This window comes from Pantherophis guttatus, chromosome 2 (genome assembly GCF_059756535.1).
Source record: "Pantherophis guttatus breed Tessera chromosome 2, ASM5975653v1, whole genome shotgun sequence".
NCBI classification, from domain to species: domain Eukaryota; kingdom Metazoa; phylum Chordata; class Lepidosauria; order Squamata; family Colubridae; genus Pantherophis; species Pantherophis guttatus.
This window is the reverse complement of record NC_142064.1, coordinates 261,645,337-261,667,129: the sequence shown is the minus strand read 5'-3', so window position 1 is coordinate 261,667,129 and position 21,793 is coordinate 261,645,337. Positions and strand designations below refer to the sequence as shown.

Sequence of the window (21,793 nt, the reverse complement as noted above, 5' to 3'; positions counted from 1 at the left end):
GGTGAGGGCTACATGTGTTTGTTTTATTCCCATAAGAAGCAGTGGGTTACATACAGGTAGTCAGCAACAGTAACAGAGTTGGAAGGGACTTTGGAGGTCATCTAGTCCAACCCCCTGCTCATGCAGGAGACCTGTATTAGGGATTCGAACCGCCAAACTGCCAACCTTTCTGATCGACCAGCTCAGTGTCTTAGCCACTGAGCCACCTGCTCAAGGAACAGTCTTTGACTTACGACCACAATTCAGCCTCAAATTTCTGTTATTAAGCAAGACAGTTGTTAAATGAACTTAGCCCCACTTTATGACTTTTCTTGCCACAGTTGTTAAGTAAAATTGTTAAGTTAGTAACACAGTTGTTAAGTGAATCTATCTTCCCTACTGACTTTGCTTGTCAGAAGGTCATAAATACATAAGAGCCATGGTGGCGCAGTGGTTAGAATGCAGTAGTGCAGGCTACTTCTGCTGATTCCCGGCTGCCTGCAATTTGGCAGTTCGAATCTCACCAAGCTCAAGGTTGACTCAGCTTCCCATCTTTCTGAGATTGGTAAAATGAGGACCCAGATAGTTGGGGGAAATAGGCTGACTCTGTAAACTGCTTAGAGAGGGCTGTAAAGTATTGTGAAGCGGTAGATAAGTCTAAATGCTATTGCTATTGCTACATGCCAATTGCCAAAGGTCTGATTTTTGATCACGTGTCCATGAAGGACGCTGGTGGTAAGTGTGAAAAATGGTCATAAGTCACTTTTTTTCCATTGCTGTTGAAACTCTGAATGGTCACTAAATGAATGGTTGTCAGTCAAGGACTACCTGTAGTGGAAAATTTTAAAAGGTCAAAAGTCGGAATGATAAAACATAAGATGCAATTTGCTTCCTTATTCAGGTGAGCTTTGAGGAGGTAGCTGTCCATTTCACAAAAACAGAATGGACTCTGTTAGGCCCGAAAGAAAGAGAGCTGTACAGGGACGTCATGTTGAAGACCTACGAGAATATAGCGTTCGTGGGTAAGTACCACTTTCTCTGTTTCTCCCTCAAGTGCTAGAAAGGGCTTAACCACTGAGATTAATCCAAGGAGATTCTGGATTGGTAAAAGGAAATATTGCTTAAAGTGATACAGGATATACCAGGGGTGAGTTCCAAAACCAGTCGCTACCGGTTTGGTCATGGGCGCTTGCACGCTTGTCTGACATTTCTGCACATGTGCAGAAGTGTCCGGGCAGGTGGGCGGAGCTTCCTGCTGCTGCCGCTACCCATTTGCCCAATCCAGGGTGAACTGGTAGCAACTCACCACTAGCAGGAGTGAAATCTAAAAATTTTTGCTACCGGTTCTGTGGGCGTGGCTTAATTAGTGGGCATGGCTTGGTGGTAAGGTGACTGGGTGGGCGTGGCTTGTTGGTCAGGTGGGAGTGGCCAGGTCGATGTCACTTCTTTGCCCTTTTTTAACCTACTAAACACAACACAACGCAACTGGCTCACCCACAATGTAAAAGCAGCTGTGCTAGATCCAAAATGGCTCCTGGAACAAGCAGGAACCTCTCACAGCCCCAAAAAGCCCCAAAAATCAACTTTCACACTTTACACACACACAACACAACACAAGACAACTGGCTCACACAATGTAAAAGCAGCTGTGCTAGACCCAAAATGGTCCCTGCAACAAGCAGGAACCTCACACAGCCACAAAAAGCCCCAAAAACCAATGTTCACGCTTTACACACACACAACACACAACACAACACAACTGGCTCACCCACAATGTAAAAGCAGCTGTGCTAGACTCAAAATGCCCCCTGCAACAAGCAGGAACTTCACACAGTCACAAAAAGTCCAAAAAACCAACTTTCACACTTTACACACACAAAATTCCACATACAGCTTTGTGAGATTTTGTATGTTTGTGTAGTTAGGGTGAAACCCTACAGAAACACACAAAATCTCAGAAACCTGCACAAATATTATTTTATTTTATTTTTATATAAAAGCAGCTAAATTTAAAACTTCCTAAACTAGGTCTAAAAAAAGAACAACTAAAAAAACCCCAATTAACCATTTTTTTTAAAGCCCCTTTTTTTAAAGGGGAAAAAAACTTACTGGGACAAGGCAAGCAGGCAGGCAGGCAGATAGAGCTGCTCACCGATGAGCTTGATTGCAGGCAGGAAGATTCAGTTGCTTGCTGATGCAATGGATTGCAGGGATTACAGCAAGTGAAGCAAAGCAGGCGTTGCGACCAGCAGCTAAGGTAAGCAAGCTGGAGGCTGGGGGGGGGGGAAGGAATTTTTGCTACCGGTTCTCCGAACTGCCCGCCGCTATCACTACCTACTCGCTCGAGCTGGTCCAAACCGGGAGCATTTCACCCCTGACCACTAGTATATACAATACTTCCATCAAATGTGTTAATGGTGGCCAATTGATATTATTTCCTATTGGTGAGAACAATCAGTGGAACGGCTTGCCTTCAGAAGGTGTGGGTGCTCCAACAATGGAAGTTTTTAAGAAGAGATTGGATAGCCATTTGTATCGAGCGGTATAGGGTCTCCTATGTCAGGATTCCAAGTAAGAAACCTATTGCAAGCAAAACTCCAAGGCAGGTAGATTCCTCAAAGAATAGCTTTATTGGATATATCATATTAGCACAGATCTGGTGAAAACCGACTCTGAAGGTTCCTGCGGTTTTCACCTAACGAAAAGTAAACGTTTGTCACTTTCTCAAAACAATGTCACATGGTCCAATCATGGCGCTGTCTGGTGGTTGCCTGGTGACATCACTCCGCCTTCCTCTGCCCAGGTGTGAGAATGTCCTTGGTTCCCAAGAGAAAGTATTTTGTTTTTGCTACAAAATCCCAGCTATCTAAAATCCCCCCTCCCTATCTCAGCTCCAGTGTGGCAACACTTAAGCGTCCAAGATGCCCTCCGTCAGGTCAGCTTCAGAGTTGACATCAGGGGTGAAATCCAGCAGGTTTTCGAGAACTGGTAGCAGAAATTTTGAGCAGTTTGGAGAACTGGTAGCGGAAATTTTGAGTAGTTTGGAGAACTGGCAAATACCACCTCTGGCTGGCCCTAAAATGGGGTGGGAATGGAGATTTTGCAATATCCTTCCCCCAGGAGTGGGGAGGGAATGGGGATTTGGCAATATCCTTCCACTGGAGTGAGGTGGGAATGGAGATTTTGCGGTATTGTTCCCCTGCCACGCCCACCAAGCCACGCCCACCAAGCCAAACCATGCCCACAGAACCGGTAGTAAAACAAATTGGATTTCACCACTGGTTCCGCAGCATCCCATCCTGGACTCAACCCACTGTAGGTTGAGAAGAGAGACCTTGGGGTCTTTTTCCTAGTCAGGAAATTAGAGTTCTGATTGGTTGAGTCCAGCTTCCCAGGACTTGGGATCTGTGCTTTGCAGCTGGGATGGGACCAGTGGTGGGATTCAAATTTTTTTACTACCGGTTCTGTGGGCGTGGCTTGGTGGGCGTGGCATGGCATGGCATGGCTTGGTGGGCATGGCAGGGGAAGGATACTGTAAAATCTCCCTTCCCACCCCACTCCAGGGGAAGGATACTGCAAAATTCCCATTTCCTCCCGATCAGTTGGGGCTCGGGAGGCAGACAATAGATGGGTATAGGGCCAGTCAGAGGTGGTATTTACCAGTTCTCTGAACTACTCAAAATTTCCGCTACCGGTTCTCCAGAACTGGTCAGAACCTGCTAAAACCCACCTCTGGATGGGACCTCCCCATTCCCCTCCACCCCACACAGAAAACAAGATCTGACTTGTACAATTTTGAGAAGAATGACAGATCTCTGCAGTGCTGTGCCTTAGGGATGTGGAAGAAGGCCTCTAACTGAGCGGACTGGAACTTTCTATATTGTACTCTTTGTAAAATGGATTACGTATATGCTGAGCTATAAGGCACGAGAATTATGGTGGGGCATGCAGAAGATCTGGTTGTTACCCTAACACGGTGGTTGGAATTAATAATCTAGATGAAAGATATTACAGAAGAAATTATATGGAATATAAATATAAAGTCACTCGGGTGGTTTTTTATATACGACAACATTTATTACTGATGGGGGCAGATATCGAAGATACTGAATATACTGTTGGAAACAGAACTTGTTGTTACCCTAATATGGGCGATGGATTTAACAATCTAGCTGAAAGACATTACAGAAGATAATATATGGATTACAAACTTAAAGTCATCTGAGGATTCTGTTTATATATGGAAATATTTTTTAGTGGTGTGGTGTGGGCAGAAGAACGAAGATTAAAATATCATGTATGGTAGACCTGTAGCAAATTGGGTGGAGATAGGTCAGGTTACTGATTGTTTAGCTTAGTAAAAGGGATGTTATGTTTAGATATAAATATATGTCAAAGATTTGAATTAAGAGATATATGTATGGGGGTGGAGGAAATGGGTAGATTATGAGGTGAATAAATGCCAAATTAGGAATTATTATAAAATTTTATAGTTGAAGATTGCTTTGAAATGTACAACATAAGGGGGATATAATAATAATGTTAGAAAGAAATGGTTAGTATGTGGGGGTGGTGTAAAAGGATGGTAAAGTATTATTTAACTTGATATTAATTATTTTGTTTTGAAGAAGCCATGGGAGGAGGGGAGGGGGAGGGGGGGTTAGGGAGGAGGGGGAGGAGGGGGGGGAAAGGGGGAAAAACTTGTATTTGAAAAAACTTTTTCAATAAAAAAAAAAAGAAAACAAGATCTGCTTTTCACAGTTGCATTAATATTACAGATAGTCCTTCTCTGCACTCTTTCTAGAGTCTCAACATCTTTTTTATATCGTGCCAACCAAAACTGGAGGCAGTATTCCCAGTCTGGTCTTGGCAAGGCATTACAGGCAGTTCTCGACTTACAACAGTTCATTTAGTGACTGTTCAAAGTTACAACAGCACTGAAAAGAGTTGACCTATGACCATTTTTCACACGTATGACCGTTGCAGCATCCAAATGATTATTTGATTTACATTCAGATGCTTGACAACTGACTCACATTTATGACGGTTGCAGTGTCCCGGAGTCATTGTGGTCCCCTTTGTTGACCTTCTGATAAAGCAAAATCAATGGGGAAGCCAGATTCACTTAACAACCATGTGACTAATGTAAGAACTGTAGCGAGTCACTTAACAAATGTGGTGAGAAAAGTTGTAAAAATGGGGCAAAGCTCACTTAACAGATTTCTCACTTAGCAACATAAATTTTGGGCTCAATTGTGGTCGTAAGTTGAACACTACTTGTACCATGTTTTTCTTGTGAAGGAAACAGGAGGAGAAGCATGTTTCTTCTCATCCTCTTTCCTTCCTTCTTCTGAACTTCCCTCCTTTTTCACACAGGACTTTCTTCTTCAAAGCCAGATCTAATCTCCTGTTTACAGCAAGGGAAAATCTTATTGGAATCCGATCAACAAAGAGAGTTCCCTTTTCCATCCTGCACAGGTGAGACAATTTGATCCAATAGTTTGACAGGTTTTTTTTTTTTTCACAACTGATACATTCTTTGGCTTTTAGTGAAGAGCGACAATCTGATGAACACATAAACACTTTTGCAAAGCCTCTTTGCGATAAAATTATCAAGTTATAATTTATTTTTTCATAAGAGGTGGGTTTCAGCAGGTTCTGACCAGTTCTGGAGAACCAGTAGCGGAAATTTTGATTAGTTCAGAAAACCGGTAGTAAAAATTCTGACTGGCCCCGCTCCCATCTATTCTCTGCCTCCCAAGTCCCAGCTGATCGGGAGGAAATGGGGATTTTGCAGTAACCTTCCCCTGCTACACCCACCAAGCCACGTTTACCAAGCCATGCCATGCCCACCAAGCCACATCCACAGAACCGGTAGTAAAAAATCTGAAACCCACCACTGGCCTGCATGCTGCAAATCTTTATTAAATGTGACGAAATGGAGGTTATGCTGTTGTATCTTATTTCTGTTTTATTTCATTAGGACCTGAGCAAGTGAGTGAGAATGAAGAGACATCCATGCAGTCCATTCAGTTTTGGCCAGGAGACAGGAGGCAGCAAAGAAAACATAGGAGGAAGCAAAAGGAAGAAAAGTCAATTCCGAGCAAGAAAAGTCAAATCCAAGGGAATAAGAGTCTGAAGGACTCTTCTGCTTCCAACGTGTCTAACAAGAGATCCGACAAATGTTCAATCTGTGACAAAACCTTCTCCACTAATGCTTATCTTCCCATTCATATGCGCTGCCATACAGGAGAGAGGCCTTACAGATGCTCAGAGTGCGGGAAGAGTTTTGCTTGCTCTTCAAACCTATTTTCTCATAGGAAAAGCCACACTCAAGAGAAACCCTATACATGCTCAGTGTGTGGGAAATGTTTTATACGGAACTCAAACCTTCAAACGCACCAACGCACCCACACCGGGGAGAAACCCTATGCGTGTACTTACTGTGGGAAGAAGTTCAAGACCAGAAGACAAGTGAACAGACATGAAAGAATCCACCGAGATGAGAGACCCTTCACTTGCTCAGAATGTGGAAGCAGTTTTCGTACTGAAGGAAATCATCAGAGACACAAGAAAACTCATGGGGGAGAGAAATTACATCGATGTTCAGATTGTGGAAAAAATTTCCGCAGTGATTCATATCTGAAGCTGCACCAAAGGATCCATACTGGCGAGAGACCTTATCACTGTTCATTCTGCAGTAAAAAATTTACCTTCAGTTCAGTTCTTGTGATGCATAAGAAAATCCACACCGGAGAAAAACGTTATAAATGTCGAGAATGTGGCAAAGCTTTCAGGAGAAAATTCTCCCTTGATAAACATATGGAACGATATAAACATTAATGCTCAGATGGTGGGAAAAATGTTTGGCCAACTTGCACACCTACAGCTGCATAAAAGGAAAACATACTGGTGAAAAACCATTCGAATGCTTGCATTGTTTAAAAAGTTTTGATTGTAGATCTTTGCTAATGATTCACCAGAGAATTCATACAGGAGAAAGACCATATGCATGCTTTGTGTATGGGAAAAGCTTCATGAAAAATCCAAAATGGAAGATCATGAGGAAATCCACACGAGAGAGAAACCATTTTAATGTTGTGCTTGTGGGAAAAGTTTTCCCAACAGCAGTGCTCTTACATCACACAGAAAAGTTCACAAGCGAGAGAAACCATTCCCTTAAACACAAGAGGACCCACAAAGAAGGAAAACCGTTTAAATGTGTGGACTGTGAGAAGACCTTCATTCAAAAAAACACAGCTAGCTATAAACACTGCAAAACTCGCACAAGCAAGGCTGTCTAAGAGAAATGGCAATACTATACAGGAGCTTTTCCAGTTCTTCGGAAGCAAGTGGGTCTAACTAAACAAAAGGAAATTATTTGCATGTGGGGCCTGGTTGTTGTATTTATGCAGTTAATTTCACCTGGTAAACCCACTTTTATCATCTTCCTTTTCTGCTAAAGTGATGCTCAGCTGTTTCTGGAAGAGAACAAGTCTCCCCCCCTCATCCCCATACTGCTTTTCAGGAGAATGGAAATAAGCAATATATAATAAAGTTTTTTCTGTTTTAAAATATATGCAATAAAATAATTGCTGTTTATACAGCTTTGAAGTGTGTGACTAGAAGTAATAAGCTCTTCTTCCTTTGCAGAAGAAAAGTGCTAAAACCAAGTGCTACCTTGCAAAAGATAAAAAAAAAATATTAACCACTGTACATTTCAGCCATTTAATGCTGATGTCAGGGTTCCAAGTAATAGATCCATATCAGGCCATACTCCAAGGCAACTAGCTTCCTCAAAGAACAGCTTTATACAGGTATATATAAAAGTATGAAGGCTATTGCTTAACGCATTGTAAGCCGCCCTGAGTCTCCAGAAAAGGGCGGCATATAAATCAAACCAATAAATAAATAAATAAATAAATAAATATCATATTGGCACATATCTAGTGAAAACCGACTCAGTTTTTCACCTAATTAAAAGTAAAAGTTTTTCTCTCAACCCCAAACTATCAGTCACATGGTCCAATCAGGTGCTGTCTTTTTTTTAAATTAAAAAAAAATTAAATAAAATAATACAAGCAATACAACATAGTACATATACATCTAAATACAAAAAAGGGGAAAAAATTACAAATATTACAGTGCACCCCCACCCCCGGAGACCATTCCCCCCCCCTTATATTTTTTCTCCTAAAACAACTAAAAGATATACAATATATTTTAATTGTGCCCTTATCCCCTTCAAAACAACATATATACTTGAGAAGGTTTATTCCCTTTGCCTTCCACCAACACTGATGTTATAAAATCCCCCCATATTTCATTATAATTGTTTGCTTTGACAATCCCTTTTTAAAATTTAATTTCTGTTGTTAATTTATCATTTGTTGCCATACTCCAAATTTCATTATACCACTACTTTCTTTGAATATCCCAATTTTGTCCCCATTATTTAACCATCATTGATCTAGCTGCCATTATCAAATTTACAATCAATTCCTTTTTTGTTTCATGTATATTCCGTTTTTCCACCAGCAACAGTAATGCAATTTTATTTGTTCAACTTGTATGCCGCCTTTCTCCGAAGACTCAAGGCGGCTATTCTTGGTGACATATCTAAATTTACATTCAAAAGTGCTCTAATTTCTCTAAACACCACATCCCATATTGTTTGCAATCAGGCCCTGTCTAGTGGCTTGGTGATATTACTCCTCCTTCATCCGACTGGGTGTGAGAACGTCCTTTGTTCCCAAGAGAAAGTTTTTTATTTTGAGTACACAACCCGAGCTATCTCCAGTCCCCACTCCCTATCCCTCAGCTCTAGTGTGGGAGCACTGAAGCTCCAATACGGCTTCGGCCTGGCCAGCTTCAGGGTTGACAGCTGAGTCTGTGGAGAGATGCTCCTTCCCACTGGATTGTCACCCTCAATCCAGCAGCATCTCTTCCATGTTTAGAAAACTCAGCTAAGAACATTTTGACAAGATCTATTAATTGTTTTATTAAAGCTAGAAAATAACAGCGAGTCTCTGGTTTCCTATTGTTAAGAATGAAAAATGCCAGAGCATGTTTAATCAAATTGTGTGGTTGTGGGGTGAAGAGACTGACACGTGTACATCTGATATTTGACAAAAGATGTTTTTTCCAATGGATAAAGGGTGCACAGAAATTTCAGGTTACCTATTGCAGCGAGAGAACATTTTGTAATTCAACTTCCTTAGCTTTTGAAAAGCGTAAAAGAGAGAGAGAGAGAGAGACCTCCAAGGTACTTTCTGACTCCATTATTCTGTTTCCCTATTGCCTGCCATTTATCTTATAGGTTGGCGGCTTTACTTCACATTCTATTGTAATCTCTATATGGCAAGGTTGTTACGTATAAACTGGGTTAACAAAATCACAAATGAGGAGATGATAAGCCGCCTGGGAAAGCCAAGGGAAATAATCAAAACCAATAAAAAGCATTTAAATTAGAATATTTTGGACATGTGATGCGACATCTAGAAAAATACAGCATCCTTCACTTAATCCTCCAGGTAAAGCTTGAAGGCAAATGAGGTCCAGGCAGAAGAAGAACATTATGGCTTCAAAACAGTAGTGAAATCCAATTTTTTTTACTACCGGTTCTGTGGGCGTGGCTTGGTGGGCATGGCAGGGGAAGGATACTGCAAAAGCCCCATTCCCACCCAACTCCAGGGGAAGGATATTGCAAAATCCCTACTTCTGGGAGAAGGATGCTGCAAAATCTCCATTCCCACCCCATTCCAGGGGAAGGATACTGCAAAATCCCCACTTCTGGGGAAAGGATATTGCAAAAATCTCCATTCCCACCCCACTCTGGGGCCAGCCAGAAGTGGCATTTGCCGGTTCTCCGAACTGCTCAAAATTTCTGCTACCATTTCTCCAGAACCTGTCAGAACCTGCTGGATTTCACCACTGCTTCAAAACCTAAGGGACTGGTTTGGACAAAACTCAGCAGCACTTTTTCATGCGGCTGTTGACAAAAATAGGATTGCCAACAGGATCGCCAACGTCTGATGACGGATATGACACAAGAAGAAGAAGATATGGCAAGGATGAAAAGAAACCATGAAAAGAAATAGTTGAGATGAACAAGTACTGATAGAAAGCTTTAGTGATTTTTAGGCTTGATAAGAGATAAAAGAAAGCCTACCATCAGGAAACCACTTCAAAGCTTTGTGTGAAAAGCTTCAGGCCACAATCGAATGTTTCTTCACCCAGGAACTCAGATGAGTGTGTGCAGAAACAACTTCAGCTACAGTACATTCACTGCTAAAACTTTACGGTATAATCTTGGGGGAAAATTGAAGGAAGAATGTGTTGAATTATTAGCTCCTCAAGGCCATATTTGGTACATTTTGCCTGTCACAAATCAGGTAATATTATACATGTTCTTCCTGCATCAACTCAGAAAGCTCAGATTGCCCAAGGATCAGTAGTGGGTTTCAAATCCCGGTACTACCAGTTCGCTATTGGGAGCACGCGGGTGCTCTCGCTCGCTTGCTTTGTGAGTGTGCGGTGCTTCTCCACATGCACAGAAGGTTCTGCACATGTGCAGAGCATTTTTGATGACATCTGGGCGGGTGGGCGAAGCCTCCCCCGCCGTCGTACCGGTTCACCTGAACCGGGGTGAATCGGTAGCAACCAACCACTGCCAAGGCTCTGCTGTTACACTTCTACATAGGAATTATTGAGTCTATCATTTGTAGCTCTATAACTGTCTGGTTTGACGCAGCAAGCAAAAAGGACGGGTAGGGACTTCAACAGATAGTTAGGACTCCAGAAAAAACAATTGCAACCAGCTTGCCTTCCATTGAGGACCTGTATACTTCACAAACCACTGTACAGGTAGTCTTCAACTTACGACCACAATTGAGCCCAAATTTATGTTGTTAAGCAGGACATTTGTTAAGTGAATTTTGCCCCCATTTTACGACCTTTCTTGTCACAGTTGTTAAGTGAATCACAACAGTTGTTAAATTAGTAACCAAGTTGTTAAGTAAATCTGGCTTCCACATTGAATGTGCTTGTTGAAAGGTCACAAAAGGTGTTTACATGCTATTGCAACCATCATAAATATGAAGCAGTTGCCAAGTGTCTGTATTTTGATCGTGGCCATTGGGATGCTGCAACTGTCGTTGAGTGTGAAAAATGGTCGTAAGTCACTTTTTTCGGTGCTGTGGTAACTTTGAACAGTCATTAAATGAACTGTTTGTAAGTCGAGGACTACCTCTACTAATGGTACAGGTAAGTCCTTGAGTTACGACTGCAATTGAGCCCAAAATTATGTTGCTAAGTGAAACATTTGCTCAATGAGTTTGCCCCATTTTATGACTTTTCCTGCCACCGTTGTTAAGTGAAATTGCATTTGTTAAGTTAGTAACACAATTGTTAAGTGAATCTGGCTTCCCCATAGACTTTGCTTGTCAGAAGGTCGCAAAAGGTGATGATCACATGACTCTGGGATACTGCAACCGTCATAATTACGAGTCAGTCTCCAAGCAGCTGAAATTTGATCATGTGACCATGGGGATGCTGCAACGGTCACTAAATGAACTGTTGTAAGCTGAGGACTACCTGTAGTCGGTACAGTATTCTTTGGCTGCTGTTAAATATGCAGGCTTGAATATCCTGCAGTGGCGCAGTGCTTAGAGTGCGGTACTGCAGGCTACTTCTGCAGGATCACCGGCTGCCAGCAGTTTGGCAGATCGAATCTCACCAGGCTCAAGGTTGACTCAGCCTTCCATCCTTCCGAGGTGGGTAAAATGAGGACCCAGATTGTTGGAGTCAATAGGCTGACTCTGTAAACCGCTTAGAGAGGGCTGTAAAGCAGGGGTGGGCAAATATGGCCCCTTTATGACCTGTGGACTTCAATTCCCAGAATTCCTGAGCCAGCTTGGCTGTCTCAGGAATTCTGGGAGTTGAAGTCCACAGGTTATAAAAGGGCCACAGTTGCCCACCCCTGCGTAAAGCACTGTGAAGCGGTATATAAATCTAAGTGCTACTGCTATTGCTATCCCAGGCTCCCTACCCTTCATTCATCCATCCGCTCCAACAGCTGATTAGTTGGGTCTGCCCTTGCCAGTCTCCTGGCAGGGCTTCGGTCACATGATAGGAAGCGGAAAGCAAAGGAAAAGCCGCCTTTAAAACACAGAAAGGAGAAGGAGAGATTTCTTCCCAGGTCTGTTTGAATCGGCGTGTGCGTTGCATGCCTTAATCCGGATTAGCGGCCCCTTAAAAGTGCTTTCTCCCATCTGCGTGCTCCCAGCCTTTTTAGAATTCACCTCTCTTCTTCTTTGATGATGGATAGTCCTTTTTAGGGATTGCCCTGATGCAGCTGGTGTGGGATGGGTGGAAGTTAACCCATTTATAAAAGTTTGTTTTCTCCCCAAAAGTGGTTGGGGTGTTGAAAAAGAGAGGGGGGGGGAAAAAAAAACCACATTCGACTGGGGAAAGAGAAGAAACGCCCGACGAGTGGGATTGCTCAAGAGGCAAAACAGATGGGGAGAGAGAAGGAAGAGTGCAGCATCCAGAATTTAGAATAGAATAGCAGAGTTGGAAGGGACCTTGGAGGTCTTCTAGTCCAACCCCCTGCTTAGGCAGGAAACCCTACACCACTTCAGTCAAATGGTTATCCAACATCTTCTTAAAAACTTCCAGTGTTGGAGCATTCACAACTTCTGCAGGCAAGTTGTTCCACTTATTAATTGTTCTAACTGTCAGGAAATTTATCCTTAATTCCAAATTGCTTCTCTCCTTGATTAGTTACCACCCATTGCTTCTTTGTCCTACCCTCAGGTGCTTTGGAGAATAGCTTGGCTCCCTCTTCTTTGTGGCAGCCCTTGAGATATCAGTACACTGCTACCATGTCACCCCTAGTAATTTCCTGCTGGATTAGAGGCAGAGTCTTCACTAAACCTATCCATAACCCCATTGCCGCTCTGTTTCCTCCTCTGTCTCCCCTCCTTGAACTTAACCTTTAAATTCTGCCTCCTCTCTTTTTATAGTGTTATTTCGAAACCACATCTGCACAGAATTAATTGCATTAGTACTGGGCAGCTACTGACGGGTTGCATATCAACAAATCATGTGTCTGGGTGGAAATCCTCTTAATCTGAGCAAGGGTAACTTTTGAGTAAATACGGCTGCATCCAGATAACGTGGGGCTCTCTTGTGTAAAAGGACAGGGGACGATTCAGTATAGACCGAGCCATCGTATTTAAAAGCGTTTCGGTTTGCTTTTAATTGCACTGAAGTCGAAATACATTTTAAATTTTCACCATTTTTATCCTGCCCGCTTATTGTTTAAAGTTTGGTCCCAACAGGCCAATCAGAGGCCAGAAGTAATGCAGAACCTTATTAGATATGAGATCAACTCTGAGGGTTCTTTTGACTTTTCAGAGAGATCAGATCAAAAGCAGACCTGCTTTTTTTAAAAAGGAGAACGAGGAGTTAGAGATGTTTCTAAAATGTGTGTATTTCAGCCATCCTGGCTTGGGGTGCTGGGAGAGATTGGCTTAGGTCTGAAAATATCAGAGCCCAAAAGGACCTTCCAGATCAGTGTTTCTCAGCCTTGGCAATTTTAAGTGTTTTTCAACTTTGGCAATTTTAAATATTGCCATCTAGCATGACTTAGGCAGCACACCTTCTCACTAGTGGTATCTACACTTTGGAACAATCTTCTTGAAATCCAGCAATTTTCTCAACCTTGGCAATTTGAAGCTGTATGGACTTCAACTCCCAGAATTCCCCAGACAGCCAACAGTTATAAGGGATCACTTATAACTCTTCCAAATTTGAAAACCCATTTAAAAATTGGCAAGTACTGAGGGTTGAACTCTGCTTGATAATGTGTGGTCTAAAAAGCCAGCTTGTCCATTTCCATTCCTTATTTCTATTATCTATCCATTCATACCATTTCTGCCATACCGCATAATATTCTGAGTCATCCTTTCCCTTTAGCTCTAATGTGAGTTTATCCATTTCCGCGCAATCAAATATTTTTGAATTACTAATCCCTCTGGCAATAAACTATCTTTCTTCCAATACTGCACAAAAGCAATCCTTGCCACCGTTAATATATGTAATATCAAATATTTTATCTTTCTATTATATTTCTCCCTAAATATCTCCAGGAGAAATAATTCCGGATTGAATTCTATTTGACATTTAATGTACATAAAGGAATAGAACATTTAGAAATAGAATGTATATAATATTGAATATTGATTCTAGTTGTATGAATAATGTCACAGATCTGTTAAATAAGTAATAGAGATATGTAAAGAGGAAAAAATGCAATATATATATATATATATAAATAAAAAATAAAAAGCCAGCTTGTACAATTTTAACCTTGGAGAATAGAAGTAGGCAGGAAAAAATACTTGGTTGCTCAAATCACAACAGACTCTTTTCCCCAAGTTAACATCTTAAAAATGTTATTATTTTGACTCTTCTTTCGTTCCCCCATGACAGGAGCAAGTGGTTTTCTGGTGCTAAACTCAAATGTTGGATTTGGAGTTGCTATGGAAGAAGATTCTGGCAGCATCATTATTCTAGGTGAGGGCTCTTTCTCCTCAAGAGTTGTGAATCAATGCAAAGCGAATCAGGTTCTTCCCTGACTTCCAGGAGGACTTGATTTGGAAATATTTCACAGGCGTTTCTCCAGCCTCACTTGGAGGTTAACATAGATTGTGTGAAAATGAACCCAGGCAGCCACTTCTAGGGACAAGTTGCCTGCAGGTATCTTGATGCTTTAAAGAAAGAGATGGAGCAGCAGCACACAATCCATGACCAATGTGCTTTGCTAGCTGAGGAACGTCATTGCTGTCTTGCTTCCCTTCAACTCCATGTGCTACTTGGTGGCACAATGAAGACAAGGCAGCCTTTAGGCACAACCATTGGCCCTGTGTTTCCAGAAAGATCAATCTCTCCCTCAGGTTTTTCCTAGTGACTGCTTTGCTAGCTAAATTTGGGAGTGGGGGGAAGAGGAAATGAGGTTTGCTGTGGGTGGTTTCAGATACTGAAAATGGACGATCGTGGTAAATCGGTATATAGATAGTTCTCAACTTATGGCCGATTGCTTAGCGACTGTTTGAAGTTATGGTGGTCCTACATTAGGGATACTTACAACCTACATTCGAAGTTACGATGGTCAAATGAGTAAACTACTGGACAACAGGCCCACATTTACGATCTGTTTGCAGCGTCCCAAGGTCACGTGACTGTGTATTGTGTGACTTTTGCCTCAAACTGGCACTTCTGATTTTCAGCAAGCACATTGGTTTGCTTAACGATTGCAGATTCATTTAATGACCGTGATGATTTGCTTTTAACAGCCGCCACATATTCATAAAACCAAGTCAGTCACATGACCAATAAGTTTTTACAACTATCATGGCTTACGTTTGTGATGGGCATATGCTGCATTAGGGTTGTAACTTGAGGACTACCTGTGCCTTTAGGTTTTTTTTTTTTTTTGAGGGATGGGGTTGGCTTTAAAGCTGTTTTCTGAGATGTAGAATTGTACAAGTAGTCCTCGACTTGCGACTGCAGTTGAACCCAAAATTTCTATTTACTAAGTGAAAAATTTGTTGAGTTCTGCCCCATTTTACGATCGTTCTTGCCACATTTGTTAAGTTGAATCACTGCGGTTATTAAATTAGTAACAGCATTGTTAAGTGATTCTGGCTTCCCATTGACTTCACTTGTCGGAAAGTCGCAAAAGGGGATCACATGACCCCAGGATCGGGGTGAAATGCTCCCGGTTCGGACTGGATTGGCCGATCCAGTAGCGATGGAGGCGGGTGGTTTGGAGAACTGACAGCAAAAATCCCTGCCCCCCCCGCCCGCCCAGCTGAGCCGCACAATCATCAGAGGCTTTTTAAAAAAAAATTTAAAAGCATTTTTTCTACAACCTCTTTGGCCGAAAAAATGCTTTTAAAAGTAAAAAAAAAAGCCTCTGATGATCGCGCGGCTCAGCTGGGATCGTCAGAGGCTTTTAAAAGCATTTTTTCTACAACCTCTTCAGAGGTTGTAGAAAAAATGGTTTTAAAAGCTTCTGACGATCCCAGCTGAGTTGCCTGGCCGTCAGAGGCATTCAGGCAACTCAGCTGGGATCATCGGAGGCTTCTAAAAGCACTTTTTTCTGCAACCTCTTCGGCCGAAGAGGTTGTAGAAAAAATGGTTTTAAAAGTAAAAAAAAAAAAAAAGGCCACGCCCACCCAGTCACATTACCCCACCACCACCAAGCCACACCCACAGAACCGGTAGTAACAAATTTTAGATTTCACCACTGCCTAGAATGCTGCAATGGTCATAAATATGATTCAGTTGTCAAGCATTCGAATCTTGATCACATGACCATGGGGATGCTTGCAACGGTCATAAGTGTGAAAAATGGTCATAAATCACTTTTTTCGGTGCCATTGTAAACTTTGAACAGTCACGAAATGAACTGTTGTAAGTCGAGTGTTGAACTCTACCTGTATTCTTCAACTCTTTTGAAGTTTGGTCATGTCATAAACTTTTTGGCAATTTTTAAAAAGTTGACTATATCGGCCAAAGTCACAGGCCGTTTTAAAAAGTGATAGTTTTCCTTACATCCGTCATGTCCTTCTTTAACAACTTTGAATTTACTGTTGTTAAAAAGAAAAGTTTCATTTTAGGGAAGGCAGCTTATATTGGTATAGGTAGTCCTTGATTTACGACCACAATCAAGCCCAAAATTTCTGTTGCTAAGCGAGACTGTTGTTAAGTGAGTTTTGCCTCATTTTATGACCTTTCTTGCCAGAGCTGAATCCCTGTAGTTGTTAAGTTAGTAACATGTTTGTTCAGTGAATCTGGTTTCCCCCGTTGACTTTGCTTGTCAGAAGGTCGCAAAAAAGGATCTCATGACCCCGGGACCCTGCAACTGTCATAAATATGAATCAGTTGATCAGTGTCCGAATTTTGATCACGTTACCGTGGGGAGACTGCAACACTCATAAGTATGAAAAACAGTCAACCAGTCACTTTTTAAAGTGCCGTTGTAACTTTAGATGATCACTAAACGAATGGTTGTAAGTTGAGGACTACCTGTATTAACCCCAGGCCAGTAGTGGGTTGCCCCCGGTTTGCACCGGTTCTATAGAACCGGTAGTAAAACCGGTGGGAGGCTCCGCCCACCGACCCCGATGTCATCAGAACGCTTTTGTGCATGTGCAGAAGAGCGTACGCACGAGCGAAGCGAGCGCGCACACGCGGCCCCGTTGCGAACCGGTAGTAAAGGTAAGTAGAACCCACCCTTGCCCCAGGGCTACATAAAGACTGATACCCCAATTCTCTCTTCCAGAAGGTGATGAGGATGAAAGAATCTACACGGGTGAGGATCCCCATTACTCTCCGATGTACGGCAAAGGTTTTGGTGATCCGTCAGGCCTCATGGATCACGAGAGACCCAAGGCAACCGAGAAATGGTACAAGTGTGCTGACTGCGGGAAAGGCTTCAAGAAACGATCGGCCCTCCTTACCCACGACCGGACTCACACTGGAGAAAAGCCTTACAAATGCTCAGAATGTGGGAACAGCTTCAGTAACAAATCCAGCCTGACCAGACACAAGAGGAAACACACTGGAGAAAAGCCGTTCGGTTGCTTAAACTGCGGGAAGCGTTTCAGCCAGAGCTCGAGCTTAATCAGGCATATGAGGAATCACACCGGCCTGAGGCCTTACATATGCTCAGATTGCGGCAAAAGCTTCAAGCAGAGCTCCAGTCTTCTGGTCCACGGGAGAACTCATACGGGAGAGACGCCATATAGTTGTTCCATCTGCGGGAAATGCTTTTCCCAGAGCTCAAACCTCGTGAAACACGAAAGGATCCACACTGGGGAAAAGCCATACCGATGCTCAGACTGCGGGAACACCTTTAGTAACAAGTCCAGCCTTACCAGACATAAGAGAAAGCACACGGGGCAGAAACCCTACAAATGTTCCCAGTGTGGGAAAAAATTCAAGCAAAATTCAGGCCGCCTTAAGCACGAGAGAATCCATACACGGCCTGGCTTCTTGAGTTATTCTCATCCTATCTTGGAGCCGGATTCCAAGCTGTCTGTACGTGAGACAGACCATGTTGGAGAGACTGTATAAATTGCTTGCATTCTATTAGCCAAGTTTTATTGGGCGTCAGTAACAAATAACAGAAATACAGAATAGAGCTGTATTTGAACAGTGGCAAGAAAGTATTGGTTGATAGCAGTGGTGGGTTCCTCCCAGTTCGGTCCGGTTCAGCCGAGCTGGTAGCGGTGACGATATGACGTCACCGAACCGGTTCTCCCCCCCCGCCCTCCCACCCCCACGTTATTCTTACCTTTTATTTGGTCCCACCCCCAATCTATTGCTGCCTCCTGAGTCCCAGCTGATGACTAGAGGGAAAAAACCTGTTTAAACTCTTGCCGCGGGGCTTCAAAGGGCCGTCCTACAGCTGATCAGTGTTAAAAGCAAACAAATGAGTCGGGTCGTAGGTGCAAGGACTGGTTGTAAGTGCGAGGACCTTCCAGAAATGACTCTGACCAGCTAGCCACACCCACCTAATCACATGACCTCCAAGCCACACCCACAAAATAAGCCACGCCCACAGAACCGGTAGTAAAAAAATTTAGAACCCACCCCTGGTTGATAGATAAACAAACGGTGCAGAGTTTGTGACTATGGTCTCAGCTATACGGCCAAACCCTCTTTTCCTGCTGCTTTGCAAACAGAACCCAAAGGGGGGAAGATGTTTGATATGTGGTGATGGGAGTTTTCAGAGTTTGACCGTTTTTATCCATGAAATAATTTCCATGGGGAAAGAGACATCTTGAAGAGACAGTTTAGTTGATTATTAATCAAAATGCCACATTGTATAGGGAAGGAAAAGATTAAAATCTGTCTCGAAGCCTGCCCTACCCTTAAGTGAAATGACAAACTCAGGTTGGATCTTGTCAGCCTTCCTAGGTAGATCAGACCAAGAAACAGACACTATGTAGACATAACACTACTTAGTGGTGTAATAGTAGCTGTAATAACATCTATTATGTTATGTATGAATGTACTTCCCCATCTCCTCTGTCTTCTTGAGAATTTGTGGGGGTTGCCTGTCTGAGACATTTTTGTAAACTTCTCTCTTTGGGCTTAAGCCACGTTTTATCTGTTTACAGGTAGTCCTCGACTTACGACCATCATTGAGCCCAACATTTCTGTTGTTAAGTGAGACATTTGTTAAATGAATTTTGCTCCCCCCCTTTTTTTACGATCTTTCTTGCCACAATCTTTCAGTGAATCACTGCAGTTGTTAAAGTTAGTAACATGGTTAAGTCAATCTGGCTCCCCCATTGACTTTGCTTGTCAGAAGGTTACAACATGATCCCAGGACAGTGTGACCGTCATAAATATGAACCAATTGCCAAGTGTCTGGATGTTAATCACGTGACCATGATGTTCGTAAGTGGTCGTAAGTGTGAAAAATGGTCGTCACTTTTTTTCAGTGCCATTGTGACTTTGAACTGTCACTAAATGAACTGTTGTAAGTCGAGGACTACCTGTATTGCCTTGGTAATAGATCTTTCCTTTCTCCATCAAGACCATGCTCTACAGCAGGGGTGGGCAACTGTGGGCCTTTTACAACCTGTGGACTTCAACTCCCAGAATTCCTGAGACAGCTTGGCCTTATTACCATGTGCTCAAAAGCCTCATTGGGCTTATTATCAGGGGATGTCTTATTTTTGGGGAAACAGGGTACTGTACTGACTTTTGGAGAACTAAGATGTAGTTTGACATGTACAAGCTATCCTGTATCTCCTGAATTAGCCTCCTGTGGGGTGAAATATGTTACTCCATTAAAGGTGCTAGAATTTAAATCCAGTTGCCCAGCCAAGTTGCTTCCGATTCTGAAATTTTGATTCTGAAATTTGCCAGACGTAGGGAGGGATGGAGGGGTGCTGGAGGGGAGAAATTAATATTTTTCTATCATTTATCTCTGGTCAGCTTTGCCTTTTCTAAGGGAAGATTCTCTGTCCTGAATATTTCCTTTTTCCATTTTAGGATTAATTTGAGCAGATTTCTCATACACAGAATAACAGAGTTGGAAGGCACCTTGAGGTCTTCTAGTCTAACCCCCTGTTCAGGCAGGAATCCCTAAACCATTTCAGACAAATGGTGGTCCAGTCTCTTAAAAACCTCCAGTGATGGGAGCACCCACAACTTCTGAAAGCAAGGCAAGTCGTTCCACTGATTAATGGTTCTAACTGTCAAGAAATTCCTCCTTAGTTCTAGATTGGATCAATGCGATTAGGACAAATACTAAACCTGATGGAACTAGGATTTCCATTCCAGCCACACAGAAGAGAAGCTTCTCCTTCAAACATGAGCTTAGAAATAACAGCATCTGATTTATTGCTGTAGCAAAGCAGCTGTGCCATCCTTCTTCGGTTACCGAGTTTTGCTGCCTGTTGCAGTTCCGCGTTGATGACAGAGAATGCATTTCCTCCATGGCTAGCATGAAAACTGACAAAGGGAGGATGGGGTGATCCATCTTTCCTCAGTCATCCCACTTGTTTTCCTGGAAGGAATTCCTGATCCTTCTGGGTGAGCAGGTTAATTTTTAAGTGAAAAGCTACAGCAGGGAGAGTTATGTCCTTACTCATTTTAGCTGCCTTGATCAAGAACACTAGTGGTCATTTCCTATGAGATTCATTGGTTAAAATTTGCTTTACAGTAGTATAAGCCACTGGAAACGAAGGCTCAAGGCTGGATCTTTCTTTTGTATTTCTTTAAATATATATTTAGGGACGTGGTGGCTCAGTGGCTAAGACACTGAGCTTGTCGATTGAAAGGTCGGCAGTTCAGCGGTTCAAATCCCTAGTGCTGCGTAACAGGGTGAGCTCCGGTTACTTGTCCCAGCTTCTGCCAACCTAGCGCGTCCCTTTCGCTCTCGACGCGCTGCTGGAATGAGAGAGAGAGAGGTTGCCACGCAGTTCTGGCGGTGGGGAAGGCGGTGGCTTCGGGAGATAGGCGCTTCTAGCCTTGCCGGCTGCTCTATCCCTGCCTCCTCGGAGCCTCCTCTTCCTTGCCCTGCTTTCCGGGCCTGTCCCACCTTCCCCCGTTCACCTTTCCGGCGGCACAAAACCTTTTCCGCGGCATCTTGCACGGCCGCGCCACCTTTCCACTTTCACTATCGCGGTCTGCACGGGGAAGGTAGAGTTGTCCTCTTGTGCTCTCCACCAGTGGGAAGTTCGTTCTCTGTCTGTCTGTCTGTCTCCCTCTCTCTGACACACACACACAGAGACACGCAGAGACATACACACTCACACGCACACACACACTCTCCCTCTTTCTCTTTCTCTCTCACACACTCCCTCGTTCTTTCTCTCTCTCTCTTTCACATGCACGCACACACTCCCTCGTTCTCTCTCTCTCTCACTCACACACACACACAGAATCTCTCTCTCTCTCTGACACACACACACAGAGGCACGCAGAGACATACACACTCTCATACACACTCCCTTTTTCTCTTTCACTCACACACACTCCCTCGTTCTTTCTCTCTCTCTCACACTCCCTCGTTCTCTCTCTCTCTCTCTCTCTCTCTCTCTCTCTCTCTCTCTCTCTCTCTCTCACACACACACACACACACACACACAGAATCTCTCTCTCTCAGGGAGATGGCAGGATTGAGAAGAAAGATTGCTGTACAACAAAAAAGATGAAATGGAAGAAAGGCAACCCCGAACATATATAAATCTACTAAGATAAAGAATGAATGGCTAAAAAATAA

At 43.0% G+C, this 21,793-nt stretch overlaps 2 protein-coding genes across 3 annotated transcripts; both read left to right on the top strand.

Annotated features, from left to right (window-relative positions):
* The first annotated feature begins 840 nt into the window (after positions 1–840).
* On the top strand, positions 841–7,554 carry LOC117667830 (uncharacterized). Its single transcript, XM_034421441.3, has 3 exons — positions 841–1,001; positions 5,356–5,457; positions 5,963–7,554. Exons 1-3 carry the CDS (start codon positions 968–970, stop codon positions 6,820–6,822), a joined length of 996 nt encoding a protein of 331 aa, XP_034277332.2. The 5' UTR covers positions 841–967; the 3' UTR covers positions 6,823–7,554.
* A 4,551-nt stretch (positions 7,555–12,105) lies between these two features.
* On the top strand, positions 12,106–19,874 carry LOC117667833 (uncharacterized). 2 transcript variants are annotated; one of them, XM_087884112.1, is made up of 3 exons: positions 12,106–12,178; positions 14,476–14,559; positions 17,333–19,874. In XM_087884112.1, the coding sequence occupies exons 2-3, from the start codon at positions 14,526–14,528 to the stop codon at positions 18,124–18,126; spliced, it is 828 nt and encodes a 275-aa protein (XP_087740238.1). In that variant the 5' UTR covers positions 12,106–12,178; positions 14,476–14,525; the 3' UTR covers positions 18,127–19,874. The 2 variants fall into 2 exon arrangements, with proteins under 2 accessions (XP_087740238.1, XP_087740237.1); XM_087884111.1 differs by lacking the exon at positions 12,106–12,178 and having other exon boundaries at positions 14,469–14,559.
* The last annotated feature ends 1,919 nt before the right edge of the window (positions 19,875–21,793 follow it).